Raw genomic sequence first — 12,425 nt, 5'->3', positions numbered from 1 at the left:
AATTCTCCATGTCCGACCTCGGAGAATTGCGGAACTTTCTTGGAATAAGTATCACCCGGAACGACAACGAGATGGGACTCTCTCAATTCGGATATATTAAGAAATTGCTGACTCGATTTGGCATGCAAGATTGCAAGGGTGCAAAAACTCCGATGGATGCAAAAATTCAACCCGAGCAAGTTGAACCTGCAGATTGCATCGTTGATACAAAACCATATCGCGAATTAATAGGGTGTCTGATTCGCTTTCAAGCAAACGCAACCGACAAGCAGTGGGTTGAGGCGAAGCGTATGCTCCGATACCTGAAGGATACTCAACATTTTGGGCTGATTTACCGCAGGCAGACAGCTCCAGTCCTCGCAGCTTACGCAGACTCAGACTGGGCAGGATCCTTAGACAGAAAATTCACTACGGGATTTTTACTGCAAGTCCATGGAAACGTCGTCTGCTGGTCGACGAAGAAACAGAACACGGTGGCTCTCTCATCCACGGAAGCGGAGTATGTCACCTTGGCATGCGCTGCTGCTGAGCTTGTATGGCTTAGAAATCTCCTCCGGGACATGCACGTCACCTACGAGGATTCCACCATCATGTTCGAAGACAACCAATCCTACATACACTTGCTGAGCAAGTACGAGCACCGAAGGATGAAACACCTAGACGTCAAGTACCACTTTGTCCGGGATTTGGCAATGAGCAAAATCATCGATGTCAAGTATATACCATCGAATGAGCAGAGGGCGGATATCTTGACAAAAGGATTACCACGAACTTCTTTCGAAAAATTAAGATTGCTTATTGGAGTAAAAGAAACTCAAACTTAGATACATCCATAAGTTTCTTTTTTAAGGGTAAAATTACTTTTGTTTTCGCCACTCAACATTTTTTGTTGCTATTGTCGAAATGACCCATTGTAGGTAATTGTTGTAATATTAACGTAGAGATTATTTGCATTATATAGAGCTTTAATTGTGGGGGAGTGTTGAGAAAGGCAATTAAAGTAGGTTTATATTGTGTTTTGTTTTAGTCTCTAAGGTTTCTATGTACAACAAAAATAACAATTAATTAAAAATAAAACCTTTTCAAGAGTTCACACTCACAACATGTTTCCATACATCTGCACTTGAATAGGGAAGTACCTCGTATTCATCTAGTTGACTGATAATTGAGAAACGTCATCCTGACAAATTAATTGTGAATTATTTTTTGCTTTAAAGATGAAGACCTGTATTGTATGTTCCACTCCTTACAATTCTTCAAATAAAGAAATATCCTTTCATGGATATACAATATACCTAACTCATGGAAAACGCTAGGAATAATATATTTGTTAATTACATGCGTGCGACTGGAATACAAACAAAAGGTACGTCTTGTCCCCAGTACTTCACCTATTGCTGTATCTTCTCCTTATATATCTATGTGTGTCCAAAACATGAATAGGGAGCCCTCAGGGAGTTTGCGTTCTATATGTTTTACTTTATCTATGGAAGCGCCCGTTTTGTGGCGCCCTCATTGGCGTAAAACGGCTTTTTCTCGGAAATATTTTCATAATGCATTTTTAATGGAATGAATAGGCCAATTATAATACAACAGGTCGTGATTTGATTAATTTATTCTTCTAAATAAAAATATCTGTAACATTCGTTGATAGATCGGTTACTCGTCGATAGATGGCGCTCATAAATTCTTACGTGCATAGACAACACAGTAAACCTAGGTTTATTGTGTTGTCTATGCTTACGTGATTTGCCAAATCGTTGACAATCAGTTGCGCCAACCCAACGAAACAATATTTTGTTTTGCAAGTAATCATGGCATCTGAGCGGTATAGTTTTTCTTTGACCACCTTCAGGTAATTACAATTTTTCTTTTATTCAAACTAAAACCGTACTATTCTGAATCTCTAATTTAAATTTCGCAAATCGTACGTCAATTTTCGACTCTTATTGGCCTGTTTAACCTCACTTTTAGCCCCTCTGGGAAACTAGTGCAAATTGAATATGCCTTAGCGGCTGTAGCTGCAGGAGCCCCGTCAGTGGGTATCAAAGGTATCAAGTAACATAAACTACTAGGTGAGTTGTCTTAATTCTCTGTTTTGTAGCCTCCAATGGTGTTGTCATTGCAACTGAAAATAAACACAAGTCCATTCTGTATGATGAACACAGTGTACATAAAGTTGAAATGATAACCAAGCACATTGGTATGATATACTCAGGGATGGGTCCTGACTACAGATTGTTAGTCAAGCAAGCACGCAAAATGGCCCAGAAATATTTCCTGACCTACCGTGAACCTATTCCCACAGTCCAACTTGTGCAACGTGTGGCTGCTGTTATGCAAGAGTACACACAGTCAGGAGGTGTGCGCCCCTTTGGTGTCTCTCTACTGATCTGTGGATGGGACAGTGGAAGACCTTACTTATTCCAATGTGACCCATCAGGTGCATATTTTGCCTGGAAGGCCACAGCAATGGGTAAAAATTACATAAATGGCAAGACTTTCCTTGAAAAAAGGTACAAAACCACACATCTATGAATTTTTACCTATTTGAGAATGTTCACAGGTACAGTGAAGATTTAGAGCTAGATGATGCAGTACACACTGCAATCTTAACACTAAAAGAAAGTTTTGAGGGACAAATGACAGCAGATAATATTGAGGTTGGTATTTGTGATGAGTCAGGATTTAGAAGATTGGAGCCTTCACATGTTAAAGATTATTTAGCTAATATACCATAGATCTTCATTTTTGTACACATAAGTATTCTAACAAGAAAGATTTTTTAAAAGTGTTTGAAATTCACACCCATCTTGGCTTTTGCATAAATAAATACTTGAAAAACGTAATTTTGAGGTGTTTTTAAATTTTGCATTGTAACCTATTATTTTGACACTTTGACAGCATAAGTTGCATGTTGGCAACAATGTTATGAAACAAGTAAGCAGAGCAAGTAAGTGATTAAAGTGGCTCCTGAACGTAATTTCTTTTCTAAATTCTCAACAATTTTGTTTTCTTTACATCATGTAATTTTCTATAAGTTCATGTAAGTATTATGTTATTATTACAGCATAATTATACAACAGAGCGAACGGTTTAATTCTCAGGAACATATTTTTGCAAACATTAATCCAATTGAAACAATTCAGATTTATGGAGTTAAAAACATAAAGAATGTCGTAGGTAGTTGAGTCTTCCATGATTCGACAGCACAAATAAAACAATAACAATTTATCTATTCAAATCTCTCAACTCAAATTCCTCCTGACACTTACAGATTCTTGTTAGGCCGTATATTCCACTGGATAAGTGTATAACTAAAGTCACTAGAAACTATTGTATAACCACAAGAGGGTGCCCTCAATTTTTTATAAGTGCAGCAAATTTAATTTTTTAAATAAAATTATGCTTCTTCATAATAGATCCCAATCAACGCTCTTATTGGTTCCCGGGCAGCGCTCCGTATTAGTTCCTGGACACGTCTAGAGGGAGCTGAATTTACGTGTGAACCAATAATAACTGGAGTTTAAATTCCGCGAAATTTGAATGTCGTGTAAGGCGTGAAATTAATTAAAACCCGATGGTATATACGTTTACCAGACTATCTTTTTTAGACTAAGAATATTGTGCAATTTAAAAACTTCTTTTTAATTGGCATTTTCATTATGTATTTGATAGGTTTTTTTTAATATTCTGTGCTAACATACCAAAAAACTTTTTTTTGCTGCATTCGGTTGTCATAATCTTTATGTGAGTTGTTTTTGAAGGGAGGGGATAGTAAAAGAAACAGTGGTAATTTTATAATACATATTTATTTCCCATCTTTTGGACCCTATACAATTTATAGCTAAGTACGTTGTCAGGTAATACAATCTTTGTATGGAATGCTTCATCTGAAAAAGAGGGGCAAGATGGTGGGGTGGGTTATACAAATATCTGACTAGTATCAACAACAACTGACCGGAACGGTCAGTACCCATTATGTTGCTCGGTTGTACTTATATTTCTAGACCAACAATTTCAACACATGTTTACATTAAACTAAGTTTACGACGCCTACTTGATTCAATATTACAATAAAGATATGCATTCCCCGGTCGATTGACAGGACTACTAAGGCTAGGTACGGGGACTGTTGCGTCCCCACCGATTGCTTGCTGGGTACAATGTACATGCTACACAGCAGCAGCTGCTTTTACAGACTTAAAAACTACACCGATGGTTGTCATTCTTATAATGTAGTGTAGATCAGCTGTTAAAAGAATCATATTTTTTTTCTTCCTTATATAATATTACTTTGTAAATTCATTTGTTAAATATTATCAAATCTTTTTTATTACATTATTAATTGCTAAAAATTTAAGATGTCACTTGACAAGGGGCACAGATCATGATATGTTTAAGAAGTGGTGTTTATTAACCTATGACCTAAAGCAGAGAAGGCGATTGTGGCTAGTTTATATTACCGTTGATAAGTTTTATCACAAAATTCGGTTCCCTCCCACCGGCGGCGGTTCCGTCTGCGGGGAGCGGCCGCTGGTCGCGCGGAACTGACTAAACTCCACAATTTCAAGAACATATAATTTAAACACAGAACTCTGCAGTTAAAAAACACAGTTACAAGACGACATTTAAAGGTCGGATTGCATATAACAGGTATTATAATTTTATCAATTAATTAAGCTGATATGTTTTCTATAGTCCCAAAGATAGCTGGCTGCCCAGCCTGATCACCCTGATCCGCACCCACCCTACCGACGCTCATTGAGCTGCGACATGTCTTGCGACATGCATTGGACGGAAACAATACGCAGAACGGCGCTCCGCGATCCTCGATCCGGACTCGGGCCGAGCATCCGGAAACTACCGCTTCTATCTGCATTTCGCATCCAAGATGGCGGATCATCCGGACACGCGTCTCTTATATAATTGACTCACTATATTCCTCACCGGTTTTCGTTTCGTGATGATGCCGCATCTTGGACGCCCCTAACTGCCGGGGGCGACGCCCGGCCTAAATACACTTATAATGATAGTAATAGATATATCACATAAACGTCACACAAAAAGCACTACGACACTATATGAATATAATCTAGATAATAGAGAATTACCAATGTTTTCAACATTATACATTTCGACTGTTATCTCAGTGATTAGTAAGGTTGTACAAAACTATAAAATTATATAAAAATAATACATTACAACACTAGTAAAACAATATCTTATATAAACTACAACTTGTCTTAAATAAATACATTATTATGATAAGGGCCACCTAAACTAAACTTTGGTTAAACCAACAATCATGTACCCATATTAACACTTGTACGCTGCTATTTATTAATTCATTCGCAGATAATTTTTAGGTTAGAATTTCGCAATAATTGACTGGATCGACGTGATTGTGCAGATTTTTTTTTTTAATTCGACTGGTTCTGTTAAACAAATTCATACGAATGTTGTGCTCACGACGGTAATATAGGTACATCATGTTACACTCGAAGGTACAATAAAAACCAATGCTAAACTTAAATTCTACACAGTACATGTCGTACTTAAAAACTATAAAATTTGCTATTCCTGTATAACTGCATGCATTCTTTGATTGCAAGATAACAAATGCATCAATACTCTATTATTTCTATAATTTAAGCAAAAGCTCATCTATAATATAAAGTTGTTAAAAGTAATATTCTGAAAAAACAACAGAGCTCGCTACGACTCTCTGATAAATACCGTTAAGTATTAAAAATTGGGCAAATTGTATCGAATAAAAGATTATTTAATTATAGGACATAATTTATATAACTGTTGCTCACTTTCATGAGTGGTGTGGCAAAGCTTGTTCGCTGATATGTTTTATGTAATTTAATTAAATTTTTTTTTGGGATAATGTTTTTTGTAGCGTTACACACCAAACATGCAAAGTGCGCGTATTTCGTCATTGGTTTATTGCTATAACAAACGAAAAAAATATATTAAATAAATTTTCACCATAAGACTCTATAAATAGTATGTATATCAATACCACTATGTAATTATCTAAAGAAAGCTCGACAAAACAATACTGTTAGTGCGCACGCGCAGCACCTACGACGAGGTACACATCGCGACGACGCACTCTAATAATTTAATAATAAATCTAAAACTTAACTTTTAGGGCACCTTTGGTTTAGCTTATCTTCATATTATTTTTTATCATTCTCAATGAAATGAAGTTATTAAGCAATCTGATCAAACGACTTGATGCAGTTTACCTGTACTTATCACGTAAATACTGTCCTGCAATTCTAACAGTACAACTACAACAGTTAACAGAGATAGGTAAGCTTTGCTTTGAACAGCGATTTTACTTTGGCCAAGACCACTCTAGCAGTGTCCAGCCACGACCATCGCTCTCTGTCAAGTACTCAGCGGCATGTACGAATTAAGATTGTCCATTTTCTTCTCCTTTTGTTCCCTGCGAACACAGAAGAGACTGTCAGCGATGACGACCGGTGCGACGTCACACTTTCGCGGACCGAAGCAAGCCCGAGAGGCGAGGTCCCGCAAGGTGAACGTTCCGGACCTCCACCATTCCATTCGGTTTGTTTCGGTCCGCGGTACAGCAAGAGATTAGTAGAGTGCTAATGAAGTCTAAATCAGACGCGAGTAACGATTGTAATCTAAAGGCAAAGGCAAGTAAACCGACCTCTGCAGCCATTTTGCTTTTGGCGTATTCGATACGTATGGGGCCGCGATCGGAGGACAGTAGGAAGGAACCTTGCAGTGCTGCCATGACCTGTGCGGCGCAACGCACATCCTGGTATTCCATGAAGGCCACCGGGGATCCACCCTTGTTGTGCATGCGCAGGCGACAGAAGCCAGGGAAGCTGTGCAACAAGAACACCACAAGTGCTGCTCAGTGTCGGGGCACTACTGCTAACTACAGGATGTGCGAGGGTAGTACACATTCAGAGTGTGCGTTAGATAATAGAGCAGACCCTCACCACGTTAGTAAAAAAAGAAAATCAACAGAACATTTATTACACATGCGGCACCAAAAATCGGGGGAGGTGGAGACGGAGGTGCTCGCGTCGCGATCTCTCACATTACTATAGATCAATCAATTCTACTGCTGAGAAATACTCAGATGACATTTAATGAACGGGGACAAGATTACAGTGCAAGGTATAGTGAAAAAGAACAACATCCACGCTGCTAGTACTCATCATCGTCACCATTGGCGCTCAATCTATACTTACACAGTGGGCAACTGTACGATTTCCGCGCCAACAGCTCCTCCGCTACTGATTTGCGGTATTTGAATATGACAGTCCACTTAACAGATAATTCAACGTTATTACACTCACTATAACTTGCACTATGTTAATATGGTTGCTCTCTTTTAATTTATGATGGCATCAAATCTTGTTATTGACCTATCTCTTAATCATGTTAGTATGTTTGGTGTTTTTACAAACCTGGCGAATATTTCCTTTAATTCATGTTCGGACACAAACTGGCCCAGATTTGCGACGAAGAGTGTAGAGCAAGGCGGATTGCTTACTCCCAAACCAGGTTGTGAGGATGATGACCCCACGGGAGAAGCCAAGGCAGGACTTGGTAGAAAATGTGGCAAAGATGCTGCATGTACTGAAGTCAGAGCAGTAGGATGCGGCAAAGACATTGGAGGCTAGAAACAAAAAACAAAAAACACAATCAAAATCTTGACCAACACCTCGACCCTGGTTCAGAGACCGAATTCCAGACTATCAGAATTCACATCACAGTCACGCAAAACATACAATAACAAAAAGACAGATTCACAAAAACTGTTAGAGCAGTCGACAAGCATTATTCCGCAAAAATCTAACGAAAGCAAAGAAATCCAATTCGACTGGTCGCATCACTACTCCGACCGCTCTGTATCTATTTGGGGGATTTCTTTGCCGCATTAGATGAATCTGCTTTGTATCGGAAAAAATGTAGAATAAAACTAACGTGGTGATGGACTGGGGCGCCAGCTTGTTGCAGCTGAGAGTCCAGAGTTTTGTCTGTAGATAGTCAAAGATAGGAACGTACGGGGACCTGTGGGTGCAGTGCGGGATGAACGAGTGTTGCGTGTTGCAAAGCAGCCCCCGGCAATTCTGCAGCTGCCGAATAAGCCAACGGATGATGCCACAATTCTGGACCACCCGGGAAGAAGGGGGTTCCCAGATCTGAAAAATACACTAGTAAGAAAACAGAAATGATTAATAACCAAACAAAAAATTCACATCGAGGTGGCGAACTTCTGCGCGGGGCGCACCATCCCTCATCCAAAACGGACGACATCTCAACCCTGTGCGAAATTCGCCGTCTCGATTAAAAATAAAACTAGTTTAGTACACTCGAGTTTTAGTTCGTTTGTTGTTGAGTAAATGACAGTCGCACTTACTTACACAAGTATCTGGTACTTATTGTAATTGGATGTTATGACTTGTCGGGGTGTACGGTTTAATCAAGTTTTAAAATTAGTGTGGAGTTTAGTCGGCATTAGTACAGTGTGGAATAAAATGATTTATATCTAGTTACCTTTGCATTACCCTTGTAAAAATACGAAATGCCGCTCTACAAAAAAAAAAGACAGCATAACCTCAAAATATATATCCAAATTCCAAATGTGATTTATTGCGAAGGGATGATATGAATGCAAAGTTGAGATTGAAATTAAAAAGGAGCTAACAAAAGCAAGTCACAGCTAGTGTTGAAAGTGGCCACCAACGCTTGTTAATTGAATTTAGTAAGTTGTAACAATTCGTCGACCGCACCGCAAAACCACGTAACTAACAAAAATTTGAAAATAGGATTTTAGCGGCAAACGATTTGTTAAAACTGTTTGTGCATGTATGCAAAACCCTTTAATCAACTATTGTACAGTGTCAAGAAACCTAAAATTCAATAATGACAAACGAATAATATTTATTAAGACATTATTTCAGAAAATATACCTAAGGTTTTTTCCCTCTCGTGAAGGTTTTGCAAATACTTGGTTTTGCGGTGTCGGCGACGAATTGTCAATTCGATTGATGACATTTATTGACAGAACTCGGCACTTCGAAAAAAAAAGTCGAGCGGTGCAGGAAAATTTACATGTTCAAAAATTCCAAAGGTAACTAGATGTAAATCATTTTATTCCACACTGTATTTAGTCTGTGTGAAAAGTGACGCTAGGGGAGGGTAACTGTGAAACAATCGAATGTACTAAAACTAACTAACAGTTGAGGGGATGTGTTGTGGAAGCCGGCAAAGAAAACTAAATAACTAATTTATTATTTTCGAGTAGAGGAGGGCCAAGTTCTTATACTACAATAATAGCACAAATCAAATTTGGTACGTTTCGGTTTCGTGTGTGAAAAATCAAGACGATTAGTATCGTCCAAAATAAAACGAAAACGTGATTTCGTGTAAAATGAAAATATGTAAAGATGTGAGGTTGGATCGACGTGCACGAAGCTTCTGTTGTGTATTAATTTGTCAAAGCTGTGGACACATTCCGAACCGAATCGATATTTTCCCGTGGAAATGTTTATCCGGAAAATGTGCGAATTTCCGAAACGTACGAAACTCAATTAGGTAGAAGGAGTCGGACAGTTTGTACAACGTTTCCCTTTTGTACTTGTCAAGTTTTATCTACAAAAACCATAAATACGAGTTGCGTCGTCCACATCATACTCTTTGTGTATTTTTTCGTGGCTCGACCGGTGCCAGCCAACAACAAGACTTTCGCATTATTATCAGGATTGACAGGTTTAGCAAATTCCGTTTTGGATTATCGCCGTACACGCGTTTCCACTAGACCGGCATATTTACATATCATTGCGGAGGCCTTGCCATGGCCCGGTACTGTGTAAATTGTGTAAAATCAAAGATTAAACATGGTTACGCTGGCTGATAAATATTTACAAGCACGGAAGAGCATTGTTTATTAGTCACATCTCGTATTTATTTAGTAGACTACTGGGGTGAAGCCACGTGGAGGGAGGTGAGGAAGGGTGTGCGGTCGGGTAGCGCCGTCCCGCGTCTTCGGGGGCGGCCGGTGTACTTACGTCCGGTGAGGGGGTGCATCAAAGTTGGGTGCGTGTTGGCGGCGTTAGCAGCTTGCTGTTTGGGCTTGCTAACCTTCGTGTTACTTTTAGCAAACTCCAGTCGGATCGTCTGAGGCATGTCGGGGTCAAACCTTACGCCCTGCTGCAAAATTGCCCACAAAATGTGTGACCGTGATGTCAATATGCCGTTAATTGCTAGATGATGGCGGGGCCGCATCCCGGAACGAGGCCGGGATGCGCCCCCGCGCGCTACACAACAGTAAGTGCTATGCCCTAAATGCATTACTAAGATCGTCGACTACTGGAAAACGTTTTGCAAAATTAAGACCTGCATTATTTACGTGATAAGAGGACGAGTCGGCTGTTGAATATTTGAGGCGCACTCCTCCGAGACGATTTATCAATACTGCTGAGAATGAGAACCGAAAAACAAACGGAGGAATGTGCTAAAGGATATCATTAATTTATGAAATTAGAAACTCTTCTGCCAAATGAGATTGGATCTTGTTTATTGAGGTCTCTATTCTTGTCTCTAATCGATCGGAAACGGAGATATACCGACCATTCTGGTTCTTTCAATTTTTAAAAAGCAAATGTTAGAATAGAAGAGTGTTGTGTGGAGGTTATTGAAACCAAGCAACAAGTTGACTCTTTTTAATCGAAAATTTAACCAAAAACATCTGCTCCAGATTGAAAATCTTACTTTTGTTGTCAACGAACATTGATGAAAATTGTCACAAAACTGCCGTCTCATCACTCGAACACTAACAAAAAGTATAAAAACAAACTAAAGTCCATTCAAAAATCAAAAAACCACCACCTATTGCTTTAGACTGGTAAAATTTAAAAAACCCTAGGTAGATATTTTTTCATACTATGTTGGTAACTATAAATTATGACATTGAAGTTCGTTCATATTGTTTTATTAGCAGCACATTTCATTTATTTATTGATTCTTATTATTTTTACTTAAACATGCCCAGAAAAACAAAACATTTAATAAACACTTAACCTCAAAATTACAATTCTCACCAAATTTTACACTAAACAGCGTTGCCGATAGTAATTATCGAGGAAACTGCGACGTTGGTGTTTTTTTTTGTATGGACTTTGATTTAAATTTCAAAATGGTTGTCGAAGCATTAGTAATTAAGTTGGCAGTACGGCCATTTATAGTAATTTTAGAGTTTTTTAGTTTTCGTTTCAACTGTCAAAAAAAAACGTCAAGATCAAGAACATTTTAACTAATTCCTTATGATTTTCTCTTTTTATGTAGAAAAAACGTCTGGCAACATCAGAGAATTTGGTAATTCTTATCAACAATATTGTTATTTCTCCCCATGTCATTTAGATTTCCATAAACCAAACTAAAATATATTCACTTTTATACGTTGTCAAAATGTTTAGTTCCTTTTTTGCAACTAAATTTAAACAGATATATCTGCAGGGTTTACCAAGAACCTCACACCATAGATAAAATAAAATAATAATAATAATATCTAGTATTTTTATAATAAAATAATAATAATAGTATTTTTATTTTCTCTATGCCTCACACCAAATGAAAAAATTTCTATTCATCGATTTAGCAAAAATATTACTACTGCCGTTATCCCTTTGTCTAAAAATGACTGATACCAGTCATCACGTGACTTCCGGTAAACATACTGCAAATTTGACATTTAAGAAATTCCAAAAATGGGGTTTACGTTGAACATATCGAAAAAAGTTACAGGAAAAACTTGATTCCCATGAGACTTTATGCCCATGTGCAAATTTTCAGAACAAAATTTTTAAAAAATTGCGCCGAAGTGACCTTTTTAAATGCGATACACATTTCGAAAATTGGTTTAAATTTTTTTTACCATAACAACAAGGAGTTTCGGAGGTTTAAAACTTAAATTTGCTGAGTTTTGGAAACGCTACTTTACAATAAATCAAACGTCATGAATTTTACACGTTGGAATTGTAATTGTGCATTTTATTATTATGTATTATTAGATTATGGAGGAAATTTATAAAATAAACAAGAGCAACATTTTACATTCGTAAAGGAATGGGTAATTTACCAGCTTTATTGCCAAACGCGACGCCACTGGTGAGCGGATTTTTTGGTGAAATGGCAAAGAAACGTCAACGATGTGCTGTTGTTAACCTAGAAAACAACTTTTCTATTTCCGTAAAGTTTACAGATATTTACTGTAATTGTAACCAACAATTATTCCAAAATAAGTGGTAACAGGGTTTTACCATTGAAAAGAAACCTTTTTTATTGGAATGTTACTTTAGAAACGGGGTGAATAGGCAACCACTCAAACGACCGAACAAGTATAATTATCCGTACGAATCAAA

The 12,425-nt window shown here is 37.9% G+C and overlaps 2 protein-coding genes across 8 annotated transcripts in view; one reads left to right on the top strand and one right to left on the bottom strand.

Annotated features, from left to right (window-relative positions):
• The first annotated feature begins 1,698 nt into the window (after nucleotides 1–1,698).
• On the top strand, nucleotides 1,699–2,849 carry Prosalpha2 (proteasome alpha2 subunit). Its single transcript, XM_069053973.1, has 4 exons — nucleotides 1,699–1,855; nucleotides 1,975–2,051; nucleotides 2,105–2,516; nucleotides 2,567–2,849. The coding sequence occupies exons 1-4, from the start codon at nucleotides 1,815–1,817 to the stop codon at nucleotides 2,739–2,741; spliced, it is 705 nt and encodes a 234-aa protein (XP_068910074.1). The 5' UTR covers nucleotides 1,699–1,814; the 3' UTR covers nucleotides 2,742–2,849.
• A 944-nt stretch (nucleotides 2,850–3,793) lies between these two features.
• Nucleotides 3,794–12,425, bottom strand: part of cpo (couch potato) — a 104,527-nt gene continuing 95,895 nt past the window's right edge. For 3 of the 7 annotated variants that reach the window (XM_069053097.1, XM_069053093.1, XM_069053098.1), the window contains 5 exons: nucleotides 10,074–10,215; nucleotides 8,068–8,216; nucleotides 7,467–7,678; nucleotides 6,695–6,875; nucleotides 3,794–6,463 (listed from right to left, as the gene is read on the bottom strand). In XM_069053097.1, the coding sequence (XP_068909198.1) occupies nucleotides 6,431–6,463; nucleotides 6,695–6,875; nucleotides 7,467–7,678; nucleotides 8,068–8,216; nucleotides 10,074–10,215 (717 nt within the window). In that variant the 3' untranslated portion in view covers nucleotides 3,794–6,430. Of the gene's footprint in view, nucleotides 6,464–6,694; nucleotides 6,876–7,247; nucleotides 7,324–7,466; nucleotides 7,679–8,067; nucleotides 8,217–10,073; nucleotides 10,216–12,425 lie in introns of all 7 variants that reach the window. The other 4 variants (XM_069053095.1, XM_069053100.1, XM_069053096.1 and 1 more) reach the window with 4 other exon arrangements.

Source organism: Tenebrio molitor, chromosome 7 (genome assembly GCF_963966145.1).
Source record: "Tenebrio molitor chromosome 7, icTenMoli1.1, whole genome shotgun sequence".
Classification (NCBI taxonomy): Eukaryota; Metazoa; Arthropoda; class Insecta; order Coleoptera; family Tenebrionidae; genus Tenebrio; species Tenebrio molitor.
This window is presented reverse-complemented; position numbering and strand designations above follow the sequence as displayed.

Coding starts and splice junctions, on each gene's coding strand:
- Prosalpha2 (XM_069053973.1), top strand. CDS start 1,815: ATGGCATCTGAGCGGTATAGTTTTTCTTTGACCACCTTCAG. Junction 1,856..1,974: donor TTTTCTTTGACCACCTTCAG/GTAATTACAATT, acceptor CCTCACTTTTAG/CCCCTCTGGGAAACTAGTGC. Junction 2,517..2,566: donor AAGACTTTCCTTGAAAAAAG/GTACAAAACCAC, acceptor GAATGTTCACAG/GTACAGTGAAGATTTAGAGC.